This window comes from Ranitomeya variabilis, chromosome 1 (genome assembly GCF_051348905.1).
Source record: "Ranitomeya variabilis isolate aRanVar5 chromosome 1, aRanVar5.hap1, whole genome shotgun sequence".
In the NCBI taxonomy this organism is placed as follows: Eukaryota; Metazoa; Chordata; class Amphibia; order Anura; family Dendrobatidae; genus Ranitomeya; species Ranitomeya variabilis.
The window spans coordinates 670544040-670562833 of record NC_135232.1 but is presented as its reverse complement, the minus strand read 5'-3'; the positions used below and the strand labels follow the sequence as shown (position 1 = coordinate 670562833).

The 18794-nt window shown below is 42.4% G+C and overlaps 1 protein-coding gene across 1 annotated transcript in view; it reads right to left on the bottom strand.

The window, feature by feature from the left end:
- EHD4 (EH domain containing 4) overlaps positions 1-18794 on the bottom strand; it is a 77310-nt gene that overhangs the window by 49742 nt on the left and 8774 nt on the right. The window contains exons 3-4 of the mRNA XM_077263987.1: positions 8967-9064; positions 2960-3372 (exon numbers count right to left, since the gene is read on the bottom strand). Of these exons, the coding sequence (XP_077120102.1) occupies positions 2960-3372; positions 8967-9064 (511 nt within the window). The remainder of the gene's footprint in view (positions 1-2959; positions 3373-8966; positions 9065-18794) is intronic.

Sequence of the window (18794 nt, the reverse complement as noted above, 5' to 3'; positions counted from 1 at the left end):
ATAGTGGTAGATCCTGCCTTCCCTTTCTACGGCAAACCTTAGATATTTTTGATGGTCTACATGGATCGGTACATGGTAATATGCACTCCTTAAGTCCAGACTGCACATAACCACATCCTTGCCTAAGAGGGGTATTGTGGATCGGATGTACTCTATCTTGAACCTCTTGTACCTTATCCATCTGTTTAGGGGTCTGAGGTTTAGTATTGTTCTGGATTCCCCTGACGTTTTTTTTTTTAATCGAGAAGAGACTCGAGTAATGACCTCTGCGCTCTTCTTGAACGGGTACCGGAACAATTGCTTCCATTTTTAAGAGGTCCTGAATATCTGACCACATAGGGGAGGTTGAAACAAGCCTGGGGCTTGTTACGAGAAATCTCTCTTGAGGTAGACCCTCGAATTCTATTTTATATCCCTGAGAGATAACCTGAAGAACCCAAGGACCTCTGGAAATCTTTTGCCAACTCTCCAGGAACCCCATCAGACGCCCCGCTACACGGATAGCGTCATTTCATTCGAGAGGCGGATCCTGAGCCTGATAATATGGAATCTCTATTTCTACCCCCTTTGGGAAAGCTCCATCTTCCCGATTTCCCTACGCTTTTCCTCAGGAAACTCCTTTTCATCTGAGGCTTTCTCTAAAATGTAGTCCAAGGCAGGCCCAAATACCTTCCCCCCCGAAAAGGGAATAGAGCAAAGTTTGTTTTCGATTCCGTGTCCCCTGACCAGCTCTTTAGCCAGATGGCTCTTCGAGTTGCATTGGACAGTGATTGATTTCTAGCCGCAAATCTGACAGACTCAGCTGAAGCGTCTGCCAGGACCCCAGTTGCCAGCTTCAATAGGGGAAGGGACTTTAGGATAGATTCTCTAGAAGTTTTGGATGTCAGGTGCTCCTCTAAATCATCTACCAATAAATGCATAGAACACGCTACAGATGTTGCTGCTATGTTAGTGCGTATTATTGCTGCCGAACTTTCCCAGGCCCTTTTCAGGAGCCCAGCAGCCTTTCAGTCCATCGGTTCCTTTAGATTAGAGGAGTACTCAAAAGGAATAGCCGTTCTTTTGGACACCTTTGCTACCAGGATGTCTATTTTAGGGATGTCTTCCCAGGATCAAACAGTAGTCGTAGCCTAATGTCCCTGGGAATCGCCAGTCTCTTTACTGCTTCTTCCCATTCCTCTAGGATCATAGAACGTATATGGGAGTTGACTGAGAAGACCTTTGAATTCTGCGAATGTAGCCCCCCAAACATCTCATCCTGAACTGAGAGAGTTGCCGGAGGCTCCTCTATCTGCATAGTGTGTCTTACAGCAGCAAGAAGCTTGTCTGTGTCTGCAGAGGAAAACAAATATATTTTTCCCTTCTCTGGAGGATCCATGCCTGATCCGTCTCCCTCTATATCGGACTCTGAAAAAAAATTCTTCCGAAGCAGAGTCAGATTCTCTTGGTCTCTTACAGGATGCCTGTGTGGCCTGAGGGCATACTAGTCCTGATATTGAGGCCTGCACCTCCTGCTTTTATCATAGACCTCATGTTGGAGATAAGCGCAGCCCGATCTACCCCCATGACTTTCAAGGTGCATGCATTGCAGAGGGTTTTTTTTCCAGGTCTCTGGTAGCCTTGACATGCAAATAGGGAACTTCTTACTTTTCCCTGACCTCTTGCAGTCTTTTTTAGCTGCTGCAAAGGTGGAAGCTCCCTGGAATACACAAAGATATGCACCCTATGGTAACTGGGCTAAGCTGGGCTTTTATGGTGACCTTTTTTTAATCCGGGTACTCACATGCCACTGGCTCTCAGAGCTGACCTCTGTCTTTGCCGTCTCTTCCATACTACTGCCAGAGTAGGTAGATTGCTCCGGGAAGCTGATCGCCCCCAATGATCGTTACCTTAATATATCCGGCAGGATCCTCTGTTCGTCACGCTGCCCGATCTCGCACCGGAAGTACTCCTCCTGGAGGAGGAAACGCTGCCGCCGGCCGCGACCCAGAAGTGATGTGCGGCGCAGCCGGACGCAGGGACGCCAGGTGATACTCCTCCTCCGGGACCTGCATGATGAATTCTTCAGACGCTGGTATTAACAGAGGCGGCTCCCGGACACTGAGACATCCAAGGCATCGTCTAGGGTCGAGAGCCCCCGCCAGAGGGAAGCAACCCGTTCCTCAGGAGCAGCGCTGCACTGAGGTATGCTGAGGGAACCTAGTACCGGGTGTCAGCTGCAGAAGTCTTGAGGTAGGAAGGGAAAGGCTGAGCCCCCTCGATCCTCACCATCTGCCCGAAGCGGTCGAATAGACGCTCGTCGTTCCTATCCGCAGTGGGACAGGAAAAACACTGAAGGGTGGTAGTGGGAGGGTCCTTTTAAATTCTCGTGGTTTCCTGTTCCACTGTGGATAAGAAGGACGTCCTCCATGGTGCTGTCAGGTGGTGACCTGGAAAACAATGTCCTGTCACGGAAAAGTTTCATTTTGCAGAAGGTCGTTTTCTAGAATTGCTGGAAATTAAAATATTCATAAAAAACGTCTCCATCTAGGAGAGCAACGTCTATTACTCACTAGTAGTGATGAGCGAACATGCTGGGATAAGGTGTTATCCGAGCATGCTTTGGTGCTAACCGAGTGTCTTCGGCATGCTTGAATAATATGTTCGAGTCCCCGTGCCTGCATGTCTCACGGTTGTTAGACAGCCGCAACACATGCAAGGATCAACTAACAGATGCGGGGACTCTAACATATATCATATTAGTCATATTATATCATATTAGTCAAGCACGCCGAAGACACTCGGCTAGCACCTAAGCATGCTTAGATAAAATCTTATCAGAACACGTTCGCTCATCGCTACTCACTAGTATTTGTGCACAGTCCTGGATAGTGTTCTGCTGCAAAGATATATAGGATTTTAAAAAAATGGTATGCTCCACAAGTGCATATACATACACACACACACTCGTCAATCTTACCTTTGCCAGGCGAGCTCTTTTTATGAGATCATTCAGTTTGCGTAGTGCAGCATTTCTTGGAAGACTTTGAATGTCTCGGAATAGATCTTGAGCTTCCATTTCAAACAGTTTACGATTCTCAGTGTTTTGCAAAGGCTTGGCCCAAAAAGAGCCTATGTAGACTCGCACCACCTCAGGGGTGTTAATCACCTTTCCTAGGGACCACATGAGAGCACCATAGACTCTCATCAGCTGCTGAGTATCCACCTGATCAGCTTTATTAAGCACCACTCGGATTTTATCATCCTGACCTCGAAAAGCTTTGATGGCTTCTGAGAACTCATCGGAGATGTCAAGTTTGTGAGCATCAAAAAGAAGAATAATCCGGTCAACACGTTCAGCAAACCACTGCAGGACCTGACAGAAATCATAGCCTGTAAAAATGGAACAAAGCAAAATTTAAACAACCAATTAGATTCAAATTAGAATTTACCGTAGTAACTCAGTTTAGGAATAATTTCAACCTAAAATCCTACCCAAAACACCAGCAAAAAAAGTGAAAGTTTTGACGGTATGCAACATAAAAATGGAGGTTTTCCCAAAAAAGGAAGATATAATTTTTTTTATTTACCGTATTTATTTTTTTTAAACTAAGACACATGCACAAGAATTGTTGACTTCTGGGAAGCAGCTAACAAATGGCATCTCAGTTCTGACGTGGAAGTGAAAGGCGATAGTCAAAGGGAATCAGTCAGCACAAAATCACGCCCCAAACTCTTTCAAAGATAAATCCAGCAATATCTTTACATGGCCAGTCCGTTAATGAGATATCAGAGGTTTAATTGATGTGAAAACAAGGCTCAAGGACTATGGTAGATCTGAAGCCTCTGTCACTCCAGCTCTAATCCCAACCCAGCTCCACCTCCTCCTGCTTGACTGATGACTCCTTTGCCTGAAATCACACAGCACAGAGGCTGCCAGTCAAGCAGAAGGTGGTGGCATTGGGCGGGGAATAGAGCTGGAGTGACAGAGGCTTGAGATCTAGACTAATTTGCATATAAATTCAAACACTGATTTCTCAGTAACTGAGGAACGGATTGGCTATGTAAAGGTATTGCTGGACTTGTCTTTGAACGAGCTACATGTGCATATAAAGTGATTGGGGGTGAAATCATGTGGATTCTTTTTACCCTTATAGCAACCTCACCCCGCTAAAAAATTATACGTGAATGTGGCCTAATAGCAATTAACTGTCCTGTATTGGTGATGTACATTAATATTTAGACAGAGAAAACAGACTAGAGGGTCTAAAAATGTACTAAATGGGCCAAATTTATCACACTAACTCACGCCAGCTGAGAAATCTTTTGTCTTCGTCCCCCCCACCTATTGTTTGACTTAAGTTATTGACATTATGTGTCTAAATTTCGGCTTTTCCTCTTTCTTCTCTGCCAAGTTACAAAATAGATCTAATTGAATAATAAGTGTTGTGCACGGTACACCAATCACACGAGTGCCAGATTTCTGGTGTCTGCTCCTTAGTAAATAATTCCCACTGTGTATAATAAAACAAAAACTATTTGCTGCTCAAATTTGTTAATAACAGGATATTCTCTGGGGAAAAAAATATTTACAGGGCGCTTTTTATAACGGCAGTTAAAATAAGAAAGTGAACAGAAGTGGAGGATTTCTTTCTAAATAAATGTCGCTGTACTTTACGTAAACTTCCTTTTTCCTTACAGAAAGTAAAAACTTCCTTATCTTGGCAGAACATGCTTGTCAGGGAAAACCAGTACTTTACTTTCCTCTAGCACGCCTCAATATCACCCCCTCTACCCACCTAAAAAAGGCACTTATTGGTCTATGGAGTAATTTCTAAAGGTTAAGGCTTCTGGACAGTCTCTCAAATCTAACCAGGTATATTAAATACCAAGGGAGGAGTAAGGTGAAGTGGTTAGGCTTTAGGCACTAAATCCAATCACTGTCTATTAGAGAGCTTAAAGGTACCTTCACACGAAACGACATTATAACGATATCGCTAGCAATCCGTGACGTTGCAGCGTCCTCGCTAGCGATATCGTTTCGTTTGACACGCAGCAGCGATCAGGATCCTGCTGTGATGTCGCTGGTCGCTGAATAAAGTCCAGAACTTTATTTGGTCGTCCGATCGCTGTGTATCGTTGTGTTTGAAAGCAAAAGCAACGATACCAGCGATATTTTACACTGGTAACCAGGGTAAACATCGGGTTACTAAGCGCAGGGCCGCGCTTAGTTACCCGATGTTTACCCTGGTTACTAGCGTAAAATGTAAAAAAAACAAACAGCACATACTCACATTGCGTCCCCTGCAGTCTGCTTCCTCCTCTGACTCAGCGCCGCAAAGTGAAAGTGAAAGCAGCACAGCGGTGACGTCACCGCTCTGCTCTCACTGTACGGCGCTCAGTCAGTCAGGAAGTGGACGCAGGGGGACGTGAATGTAAGTATGTGCTGTTTGTTTTTTTTAGATTTTACGCTGGTAACCAGGGTAAACATCGGGTTACTAAGCGCGGCCCTGCGCTTAGTTACCCGATGTTTACCCTGGTTACCAGGGGACCTCGGCATAGTTGATCGCTGGAGAGCGGTCTGTGTGACAGCTCTCCAGCGACCAAACAGCGACGCTGCAGCGATCGACATCGTTGTCGCTATCGCTGCAGCGTCGCTTCGTGTGAAGGTACCTTAAGAGGATATCCTGGAAACAAATGAGTTAAACAAGCAGATGCTGTCGAAAGATGACGAGAAGGAAGTATCCAAAAGTATGTGGTTCATTAGTCAACGTGTTTCGAAGTTTTCAACTTCTTCATCAAGACAAACCACGGTGACCCTATTGTGCTTGTTTTTTTCTAGTTTTTATACCTAGAAGCTATCCTAGCATCTCTGTAGGGACAAATAGGCATGGATAACACTCTGGAAGCCACAAAATATGGTTCAGTGCCGATAGCGCCGATTAAAGTATGTGCACACAATGGCTTTTTCAGGAGGGTCTGCTCAGGAAACAATCTGAAAAAGCGCTTAAAATATGCTAAAGTGTATATGTATGTGTTATACCCATGTTCTGTTAGTGTCCTAGGTGCAGGTGCATACTGTACAGGGTAGCTAAATATCAGTTATTATAGGCACAGATTTTTGTGGGATCATCTAATGTGTATGGGGAGTACCAACTCTTCACAGAAACCGAATGACGGGAAAACAAAGATTAGGCATGTTGAATTTCATTTGTTCTCACAGGAGATAAACTGCTTCCAAAGGAATCGGGCAATAGTTTATTTTCATCTGTCCAATGAGAATATATTGTTGTGTATGGATGGATCTGGAAGAAGAGCTGACAGTTGTACTCGCTATTAAAGATGTATGATCACCTCAAGCCTAAGTGACCAGTAGGCCTCAAGCAGATGGCAGTCCTTGTACTTCTGCACATGTAGCTTCCAAGTGCAAAATAGTGAGGCTTTCATGTATTGCTACCATATGTTACATGGTGGTGCAAATACAGAGTTACTTTACCCCATCTTTTATGGGGTGAATACCTAGACACAAAATGCAACTGATGGAGCAAGGCATGTTTTTTTTGGTTGTATTTGTCAGGAATTACAAAAAAAACAAAAAACAAGCACCCTCTATGTGTGGAAAAAAAAGAAAAGGGAGAAAAAACAAAACACTCAAATTCTAGTTTTTCTCCTACCGCTAAAGATTATATAGAAGTTCATCCATAGCTCTTGTAAAGGCAAAAAGAAAACAGCATTCGCACCGTGCCAACAAACTTTCTTTGAGCCAGTAACTTAAAAATAAAATTAAAACCCAGCTGCATTGAACTATTTCCTGAAAACAAAGTCTCAAAATTATTTTCCACCAATCTGATTCATAAGCAGGAAATCAAACACTAAATAGGAAAATGCTGAATAGTGGATAACAAGGGACCCTAGAGACCTGCATCAAAAGCCCGTTGGACAGCAGCACCTAAACCAGGGGTGGGGAACCTCAGGCTCATCGGCTGCTTACAGCCCGTGATGACCTTTTCTCCGGCCCACGGGCATATTCCTGGGGACCACCTAAACTATCAGAAGAAAATAAGAGATACAGAGCTATGCAGGGTCCAATACAGGAAAAATAAAACTGATCTACATGTTATACACACAAACACTATGGGCCTGATTCATTAAGACTAGTGCGCATGCCGGTCTTCATGAACAGGCTCGCTGGAGTGCAATGCGCCAATCTTTAAGATGCTCAGACCATTTTGGCAAAACTGGTTGGGACTGGCTTGAAAACGCCAAATGTCTCAACATTTTTTCAAAAACTTCTGACAAATTAAGGTGTTTTATGCCAGAAAACTTTTCATGAATCAGGCTCATAAAATTCTTGCAAAACAAACATTCTTAAAACTCATTTATAGCAGAAAAAAAAAGGATTGCAGCAGGAATATCAAGTGTGAACATCACCTTAGGAAAAATTATTCTGCCATGCAGGTCTTGGACCAAACCTGTCCGTTATTGATCTCCAATGAATAACATTGCGCAAGCACTAGTTAGTAGGACTAGTCGCGTTCCTCCATTAGCTGCCATGGGAGAAGTGCCGCAGATGGGAGGAGGCTCACAGTGCTAAGGTCCAGTGGCCACTGGACCAGGGTTCTCTAACTCTATTTGCTTGAGTCTAATCTGTCTCCCCCTCTGTAAAATCCCCACACATTTCCAAGCAGTTTCGCCTTATTCAGGGGGTTTCCAGTCGCTTCATATAAATGCATTATACAGAGTTTCCAGAATAGGAAGAATGTAATGTAGTATCTCACTTCCTCTACAGAGCATTGCTGCATCACAAAAACAGAATCATTACATTATATTGTGAGGTCACGGTAAATGTGAAACCCATGTTTTTACCCGAGCACCAGAATTTTGTACAGAGTTTTGGGTTGGGACCAACTGCACTGAAAATTTCACATATGTACATGAAGTTGGGGGTCACAACATATGTCATAGACCGCCCTCTACTAGTTGTAACATCAATTTATACTATAGTGCTGCCCTCAAATAAAAAATCCCAAATATCACCTGACTAGCTGCCTGCCTCGGTCTTTTCTGCTGCAGTGATGACATGTCAGGTGAGAATTGCGTTACTCAACACTAGCAAGGCATTTAAAAGGTGAATGTACTATTTTAACGCACATACAGAACATTTTTACAAGCCTGGAAAATTCCTTTAACTAAAGACAGCTAGAGAATTTCAAATACAGAAACTACAGGGCTTGTCTTAGAGGAGGAACCAACCCCAAAGCTGGGAGACGCAGTAGTCACGACATATCATTCCCCATACCAGTCTGCAGTAATAATCATACCTTTTAAAAAATTAGGTCAGGATCACGATAAATGTATGGACTAAAACCCCAAGCATCTAACTTTTGTGTACGGGTACGTGTAGCTTTGGAAGAACATTTAGTTTATGTTTAGCACAGTGTGCTGTACAATTCCTGCCATCAAAATGCCAGACCTCACAACACAACCGAGTTGGGCCCTACCGGATGTTAGTTTGGTCACGTTAATTAACGTGTGTTTAATGACTTATCCAGCAACATTTTTGCGGTTTCCATTATAAATGTAAACCAAGACACATATGAGCAAAGTTTTCATATAAAAATAAAAAAGTACCGTATATAATAAAGTAAATAATAAAAAAGTACATGCAATAAAAAGATAAATAATAAAAAAGCTATATAATTAAAAAAAAAAAAAAAAAGAAAAGCTAAATAATAAAAAGGTAAAATAATAATTTGGATAGTTTCAACAACATAGATCGCCCCCACCCCCCATCGAAAAAAAAAAACTTGTAGAAGTGTACTTCTATCAAGAAAAACCAAAAACCAAAACACTACCAGACAGTAGGGTTGTCACATGAAGTTACTGAAAAGAGAGTTAAATGCAAATATCAATGTGTTCATTCATTCAGGACAGCGACTTCCCACAGCTGTGCCATTCTTCACATACAGTACATGAATATAACCAACCTCTACTGATACGCTGCTTCTCTCCAGACAGGATACCGGGGGAGTCTATTATACTGATGCTCTTGAGGACTTGATTGGGCAGTTGTGAGCACATAAACCTGAAACATAGCCAAAAATATATACTGTTATAGGTCAGCCATAGAGATTTCCTAAAGACATACACAAACATACAGAACTGTGCAAAAGTAGAAAAAAAATGCCGTATGGAAGGAATGTCTTCAAAAATAAAAAGTTTGGTTTGTGTTGATAAAAATAAACCGAGAACAAAACAATCAAGAGAGGTCGGGTCATCCATCTTTATCCTCATTTATTATGCATGGCTTACATAGCGCTATTATATTCCACAGCGCTTTACAGACGTTATCATCGCTGTTCCCGATGGGGCTCACAATCTAGATTCCCTATCAGTATTGTCTTTGGAGTGTGGGAAGAAACCGGAGAACCCAGCGGAAACCCACGCAAACATGGGGAGAACATACAAACTCCTTGCAGATGTTGTCATTGGTGGGATGTGGCCTCACAAATGATTTATAAAGGGGTAACAATACGTTGTAATTGCGGGATTTTATCTTGCTTTTTATACACCCTAAAATCTTGCTCGCTTTTGCAGCTGCTGCTTGACATTGAGTACTGCTGCTCAACTAACCAAACTACCCAAGTCCTTCTCCTGTTCTGTAGTCCAGAGTATGGTCCCATTTAATGTATATGCAGCAATAGGATTACTCCGTCCTAGGTGCATTACTTTACATTTATCTACATTAAATCTCATTTGCCAAGTGTTTGCACATTCAGACATCTTATTCAGATCGTTTTGCAAAATTGTAATATGGCTTGAGCACACTTACCGCATTCATTTTTATATACCAACTTCTTCATTTAAAGCTGCAATCTGTTCTGAAGACGACCCAATTACAGGCCGAAACGTTAATCTGTACATACAGTGAATTGCTTTTGTGAAATGTTACTAATCCTTGCATCTATTTTGGAGTGCCAAGTTCTTCATCTATACTATATTTGGGGTGGAATCCTGTAGAAGTCCTGCGCAGCTCTATGTTTTAGGGCAAAGGGTGGTCACACCAAAAATTGATTTGATTTAGATTTCTCTTTTTGATCATTCACTTTGCATTTTGTTAACGGATAAAACACATTTTTTTACAACAATCTTACTTCGCAGTAATTTTTCTATGACTGCCTTCAACTTTTGCACAGTACTGGATTTTACAACATTTTTAAAAAGTTATGTATGGAAAATATTGCGGTTATGTCAGTTTTCATAGACCCCCATCAATACAATTAAGGTACCTTCACACTAAGCGACGCTGCAGCGATACAGACAACGATGCCGATCGCTGCAGCGTCGCTGTTTAGTCGTTGTGTGGTCGCTGGAGAGCTGTCACACAGACGGCTCTCCAGCGACCAACGATGCCGAAGTCCCCTGGTAACCAGGGTAAACATCGGGTTACTAAGCGCAGGGCCGCGATTAGTAACCCGATGTTTACCCTGGTTACCATTGTAAAAGTAAAAAAAAAAAACACATACTCACATTCCGGTGCCCGGCGTCTGCTTCCCTGCACTCCTCCTGCATCCTGTGTCAGCGCCGAACATCTCCGGCATCTCCCACAGAGCAGAGCGGTGACGTCACCGCTCTGCTTTACGGCCGGCACTTACACAGGATGCAGGAGGAGTGCAGGGAAGCGGACGCCGGGCACCGGAATGTGAGTATGTAGTGTTTTTTTTTACTTTTACAATGGTAACCAGGGTAAACATCGGGTTACTAAGTGCGGCCCTGCGCTTAGTAACCCGATGTTTACCCTGGTTACCAGTGAAGACATCGCTGGATCGGTGTCACACACACCGACACAGCGATGTCAGCGGGAGATCCAGCGACGAAATAAAGTTCTGGACTTTCAGCAACGACCAGCGATCTCACAGTGGGATCCTGATCGCTGCTGCGTGTCAAACACAACGATATCGCTATCCAGGACGCTGCAACGTCACGGATCGCTAGAGATATCGTTTAGTGTGAATGTACCTTTAGTATATTTACGATTAGTCTAAAAATCCTTGAGAAAAATGGCTTATCGGTGTAGTATATGCCATGAATTGAGTACCCAACAATAATCTGATTATGGGGTGTCCTGCCGTTTAGATCCCAGTGATAAGCTACAACCTGTTTTGGAGGACTAACATGTAGTAAATGTTCAATTCCACTGCAGCGCCTCCACAGGAGAAATGGAGAATTTCACAGTTCACAATAAGATCAATTTACTGTAATGCAAGAACAACAAAAGAAAAGACTAGCAGCTCTGTAGATGGTGTGACTCTGTGATAAAGGTCCTGAGGTGAGAACCCTTATCTATTATTCTGGTGTGAATCAGACAATGCTCTAAAGATAGAAAATCCAAGGTTCACAGATAACGGGTTCCCAGATTCTTTTTTCAGAGGCCATTTAGAAAATGAAAGCCGCAATCTAAATCAGTTGCTACTGCAAATCGCATGATCGGTTTGAACCATGCACTAATTTTGATAGGATGTTCACAATGGGAGCAAATTAACACAAACGCCAGCTCCTTCTTACATTGAAAAAAGGGAAAGAAAAGGTTGTGGAGTGGAATGCAGGTTTCCAGATATCTCAGAGGATGGCTGTGATGTTTGCCAGTAGAACTGCTGACAGCTAGTGATGAGTGCAAGTGCTCGTTATTCGAGTTTGCCGAGGGTGCTCGCGTATGCACCAAGTATCGCGGGTGCTCGAGTGACATGTTCAAGCCCCCGCAGCCGTATGTTTCGTGGCTGTTAGACAGCCACAAAACATTCCGGGATTGCCAGTGTTTGTCCTCAATCCCTGCATGTTTTCAGTTTGTCTAACAGGCACGAAACATGCGGCCGCGGGGACTCGAACATGTTAATTGAGCACCCACGAGCACCCTAGGCAAACGAGTGATGAGATCTTGCGCTCATGACTACTGACAGCAAGTCCATACCAGAAAAAAGGGTCTGTCCCTTAATTACCATTTATCTCATATATCTCTAAAGATTCTCCAGAAACATTTAAAACTTAACGCTTTATAAGTTCTAGACTTTAGGTGAGCAAGGACAAACAATATTAGGCTATGTTCACACAATGCTTTTTAATACATGAATGCTTACGTGCATTTTTTATGGTATTTTTTTCCTCTGACAAAAACACTGAACGAATAGACATGCCGCTGTTTTAAAAAATGTGACACCGCCCAGAAAGCGCACTGTGAGAACAACATTTTAGAAATCTCATTTATTTTGCTGCACCTGTAAAATCCTCTTTTTTCCATATTAAACACGCACCAAGTGAACATGCCCTTACTATTGAATTAAAGCCTAGCAGGGTATGATTAACAGCACATGGTCTGTATTATGAACAATGCATAATTGAGTCATTGTAATAACAGGAGAACAGTAAGCTTGTAAAGATTTTAAGGGCCGCCAGCCAGTTTTACAGGTCTGGATTCTGTATTTTTTGATGACTGGTCACTAATTCAACAATTATGGCATTGCCTCATAAAGGATCATTTTCTGAGACATCTTTTGGCAGACAGTTTTGTCGCGGACTCCTGAACCATTTCTATTTTCAGACTTTAATGACCGTATCTTGTAACAGTATCATTGTGCAATATAGATTCATTCTTCCCTGACATTGTGCTACCGTTATTGGTGGATGCAGTGTAAAGACATAACCAAGACTAGAGAGATAGATATATCTACATTTCCCAGTTTTCACCCACCTAAATTAATAGCTGTAGCCATCACATTGCAAACGGTGCATGGAAAAAAATAAAATATTTTCACTTAATATCACGGTATCTGGGCTGTGCTTGTAGAAATGAAGAAGCCTCAATGGTATAAAATGAAGGTTTTATTACACCAACACATTTCCATACCGCACTGGCCCCGTTTTTAAGGTTAAAAAAAAAAAATATATGTTTTTTTTTTACCTTGAAAAAAGTGCAAGTCATGGCTGAAACGCGTTGGCGTAACCTTAATTTTAGACCATTGAGGACTCTTCTTTTCCACAAGTGCATACCGTGATCTCTCCATTAAAGTGTATTGCTATCTGAAATAATTTTTCCTTCAGCAGCGGATTCTGAGGTTCTTATAGACGTTGTGACCAATACACAACTACTATCACTCTCACCGTCTCATTTCTCTTGCGGTACTTCCCTATTGTGCACTTCTGTACAAACCAGAGATCAGCAAAAAGTCTTTTCGATATCCAGAAACAGATCCAATAGAAAAAAAATTATATTAATTTCACATTGTGAAAAAAAAAAAAAAAAAAAAAAACACGACATGATAAAAAAGGCAAAGAATACAAGGATACTTTCCTATGCATTTTGATCTGTAAAGTTTAGTCGCAAAGAATAGAAATTGCAAAAAATAAAAATATTTAATGTGTATTACTGTCACCACAATTAATTACGGTTATTTGATATAAAAATGATAAGTGTGCACTTTCTTTTACTGTAATTTCCCTTCATTCCATCATTTAGATTTTTTGATGCTCATTTATTGTATCTTAGGGAATGGTCCGCTGTTATTTACATCACTTCCTTTCAAGCCTATAAGATGGAATTTCCCATTTTGTGAAATTGCTATACCAAAGAACATGAGAGCCCGAAACGCGTAGGTAAGTCTCCTAAGATTCTATGCTTTGCATCATGTTTTTTTAACAATGCGACATAAAAGTAATTTCTATTAATTTTTTTTTAGATGTTTTGCGAGATACTGAAAAGACTTAAAAATAAAGTATAACATGGTACTGGATTTGAAAGGGAAAATCAAAATCTGCACACACACACTTAGGCTATGCTCACACACACACACAGCGTTTTTCACTGATTTTTTTGTTGTTGTTCTACAACCAAACCTGCCCTCTTGGCATTAAATATGTTACATTCAAATTGCCCGTTTTGTGGCGCATTTAACTATAATTTTTTGGGTGCGGATTACTAGCAGACAAAGCACACATATGTATATGTTTAAAAAGGGTTAGTTTAATTCACAAAAAAATGCCAGGAAAACTTGTGGCTTACTTGCAGTGTTTTTTTCACTCATTACTTTCTAAGGGTGAAAAAATGCTGCGCAAACACTGAAAGAGAGGACAAGCTGCAGATTTAGAAATCACTGCAGTTCTCAAATTCAGTTCAGAAATTAAAAAAAAAAAAACAAGCGTGTGCATATGATTTCTAAAATCTGATTGCTTTTAATTTACATTAAAAAAAAAAAAAAATCAGCATGTGAACAGAGAATTAGGGAGGCTTTGTTGTATTGTTTTACCAGTGAGCTGCATTTGCTAGTACAGTAGTCGATGGTTGCCCTTTAAGAAACTGATACAAGTGAGTACTTTTCCGCTAAATACATAACTCATTGACCATATAACATGGTTTCCTGGCAAAACCTCATTTAAGAAATGGTTTTTTCTGAATATAAGGAAGTTACACCCAACAAATGACAGACCAAGCAGAGTCTTAGCCCCAGCAGGGTGTTTTTTTTCAATATTTCCTAGACTGCATCACTGCACAAAAATCAAGGATAAGAGCCACTAAAGACTCTTCCTTATCAAGGATCAGCAGAAAGTCAATCCATTTACAAGCATGGGCCAAGGAATGTGCAAATACTTGTTTCCCATCTGATAGACATCTGCAAGGTGCTACATTCTTCCACCTTCTACATTCTGAAACTCATACCCCACTATGTTCCCACAGAGCCACCAGTGGATGGTTAACAGAAGTTATTTTTGCTAAGGCACCATAGGATTTCTAAGAATTTTGCAACTACCTCCACATGTAACATCAATTACTTAAAAATGAATATCCACTTATCCAAAAATTGCAGCTCTTGGAATCTGTTTACATGTTATATACTCAATGGCTCTGCATGAATCCCATTTAGGCTACTTTCACACTAGCGTTAACTGCAATACGTCGCAATGCGTCGTTTTGGCAAAAAACGCATCCTGCAAAAGTGCTTGCAGGATGCGTTTTTTTACCATTGACTAACATTAGCGACGCATTTGCGACGCATTGACACACGTCGCAACCGTCGTGAGACGGTTGAGCCGTCTTGTGGCGGTCCGCCGGGAGCAAAAAACGTTACATGTAACGTTTTTTGCTCCCGACGGTCCACTTTTTCCGACCGCGCATGAGCGGCCGGAACTCCGCCCCCACCTCCCCGCACTTCCCCGCACCTCACAATGGGGCAGCGGATGCGCTGGAAAAATGCATCCGCTGCCCCCCGTTGTGCGGCGGAGAGAACGCTAGCGTCGGTAACCTCGGCCCGACGCACCGCAACGGGCCGAGCCCGACGCTAGTGTGAAAGTAGCCTTATTTGGGCTTTACACAGAATATGCTCTGCACCCTGGCGAGAGCAAAAAAAGGCCAAAATGTACAGTGAAATTAGTCTTAGGGTAAGCAAAACCTGATCTCTTGGCAAGAAAGAAGATGCAGAAAAAAAGCATGTTTTGTTTGTTTTTTCTCGCATTTTTTCCTGCAGTTTTGGCATGCTAGATTGGTCTCTTGTGCATACTGATAATGTTTAACGTTGGAAAAAAAAAAAAAAAGTCCTATTACACAGAATCAGGTTTTGGCACAAAAAAAAAAAAAAGCAGCAAAATCCTGATGACAAAAAAAAACAAACAAACAACAAAATGTGTGTGCATAAGATTTCTGAACTCAGACTTTTCGGATGGTGTAAAACGCAGCTGAGAATTTGCATTAAAAAAAACACCTAGTGTGAACTTAGTCTAAAGGCCCCGTCTCACATAGCGAGATCGCTAGCGAGATCGCTGCTGAGTCACAAGTTTTGTGACGCAACAGCGACCTCAGTAGCGATCTCGCTATGTGTGACACGTACCAGCGATCAGGCCCCTGCTGTGAGATCGCTGGTCGTGTCGGAATGGCCTGGACCTTTTTTTGGTCGTTGAGGTCCCGCTGACATCGCTGAATCGGTGTGTGTGACACCGATCCAGCGATGTCTTCACTGGTAACCAGGGTAAACATCGGGTTACTAAGCGCAAGGCCGCGCTTAGTAACCCGATGTTTACCCTGGTTACCAGCGTAAATGTAAAAAAAAAAACAAACAGTACATACTCACCATCTGTTGCCCGTCAGGTCCCCCGGCGTCTGCTTCCTGCTCTGACTGCCGCCGTAAAGTGAGAGCACAGCAGTGACGTCACCGCTGCGCTCAGCTCTCACTGTACGGGTGCACTGTCAGAGCAGGAAGCGGACGGCAAGGGACCTGACGGGCAACAGATGGTGAGTATGTAGTGTTTGTTTTTTTTACATTTACGCTGGTAACCACGGTAAACATCGGGTTACTAAGCGCGGCCCTGCGCTTAGTAACCCGATGTTTACCCTGGTTACCCGGGTGCTGCAGGGGGACTTCGGCATCGTTGAAGACAGTTTCAACGATGCCGAAGTCGTTCCCCTGATCGTTGGTCGCTGGAGAGAGCTGTCTGTGTGACAGCTCCCCAGCGACCACACAGCGACCACACAGCGACGCTGCAGCGTCGCTGTGTGAGACGGGGCCTTAACACAGAAAGTGGAAACAAGTTAACAATTATAAATCAACGACAATTTCTCCTAACAAAAGAGCATTTGTCTTTTGATATGCTTTATGCTATGTGCACACGTTGCAGATTTGGGTGCAGAATTCTCTGCACAAAATCTGCATCTCCTGGCAGAAAACGCAGGTGCAGATTTGATGAGTTTTTTATGGGGATTTTGTGCGTTTTTGTTGCGGATTTCATGCGTTTTTTACCCCTGCGGATTTCTATAATGGAAGGGTGCAGAAACGCTGCAGATCCGCACAAAAGAAGTGACATGCTCCTTCTTTCAATCCGCTGCGTCTTCCATGCGGAATTTTCCACACCATTAGGCTAGGTTCACAATGCGTTATGGCTGTACGTTAAACGGACTACTTTACACCGCGGCATAACGCGGTGTAACGTAGTCCGTTAACGCCACCATTGAAAGCAATGTCGGATGCATCGCTAGCGCACGCCCACAATGGGCGTGCGCTAGGCGATGTGCCGTCATTGAGTAACGGACCCGAGACGCGGGCTGCAGCGTTTCCGGGTCCGTCACTGCTAGCGCAGATGGAGCTAGCAGATGCTCCATCTGCGCTAGCGCTGTGCCAAAGTCGGCACTTGCGTTAGCGCAGTCCGTTAGTGTATGCGCTGAACGGACTGCACTAACGCAATGTGAACCTAGCCTTAGCACAGCATTTTTTTTTCCTATTGATTTACATTGTACTGTAAATCACTTTGCGGATCTGCGTTTCTGCGCGGAAAAAAACGCAGTAAATCCGCATCATGTGCACATAGCCTAAAAGTTTGCCATTATCGTCACAATCTTTTTTTTCACAATTAAAGCACGCATACAATGACAATTGGCGGGAGGAATGCCGATAAAATCATTTTCCACATTATGACATGGCTGACAAGGAAAAAGATTTAAAAAAAAACACAAAGTTTCTCGGGTTGTACGTTCAGGAGCGCGCCGCTGCTCTGCCTCCAGGGTTCCTGGGGACAATATGCTCAATGGTTGCTAGCTTGGACCAGCTGCTCGATTGTGACGCTAGTCTCAATGGAGCGCTCTTCCATGCTGCTGGCAGAGGCTGTTTTCTCTCCAAGTAACATGGTAGAGATGTAGGAGACTGAAGGTGGCCAGATCCAACAATCCAGCCAACTTCAGAGTGCAACGAGCAAGACCTAAAACAGAGTCTGCTAGGAGAATGCACTGGAATTCTCCCTATTCCGCCAATATTTCCATGACTCTACACAAGACCTTCTTCAAAACCACAGCTAGATGGTATTTCTCCCCAGTTAGGATTGCTCACCTTAACAATGATAGTTCTCCTATGTGCTGGAGGAACTGTGGTCAACCGGGCACCCTACTTAATATTCTTTTGAAGCGGTCCCAAAGTTATTACCCTATGGAATTGGGTTTCCTCTTTGGACAACCGAAATATCACGATCAGCCCACAAATAGCCCTCTTATCAATAGAGTTGGTAAAAACATCGACTCTACCTTCAGACAACTCCTAATGCACATATTCCTAGTAGTAAAGAAATGTTATCTCTTTCCTTTGGAACAAAACATTACCAACTAGATTTTGCAATATTATTGATAAAATCTCTCCACAGATCCCTAGAACTTAGATACGTCAATAGAAACAATTTCTACCAGAAATTTTTTTTTTTTTTTTTTTTTTAAATGGGACAGCTAGATCTCAAATTTTCCCTAAACATACATTTAAACTTGGAGGTGTCCATACTGCCCTTTCACCTCCTTTCTGTAAATTTGGTACTCTTACGTAAATTAACCCTATTACACCCTTTGCTCTGCTGATATGGATATAAAAAGTTGTTTAGATGTTGAATATATTGTTATTGTTTATAATACACCATGATAAACTAAGTTCTCCTTATGCTTCCCTTCCCCTTGCTTTTCCCCTCCTTTCCTACCAGTTATTGAATAACTTACAGCTCTACCCATTTTCCCCTTTCTAGTCTTCCCCTTATTTATATTTAAAAAATTCAATAAACATTTTTGGACAACAAAAACGGACGTCAAATACTGACTAAATAAATGCTGAATGTGTCAACGTGTTCATAGACATTAACGCGATGTTCAACCTACAATGCAATAACAAGTTAATGGGATTTTGCGAAACTCCATTTACATAAGTCTAAATGTGAGCAGATTTTTGGGCATGCAGATTAATTTTAAAATCTACAGCATGACCTAAAGATCACAGATTTCATCCTTGCTCTACACGGCCTTACAACACTTG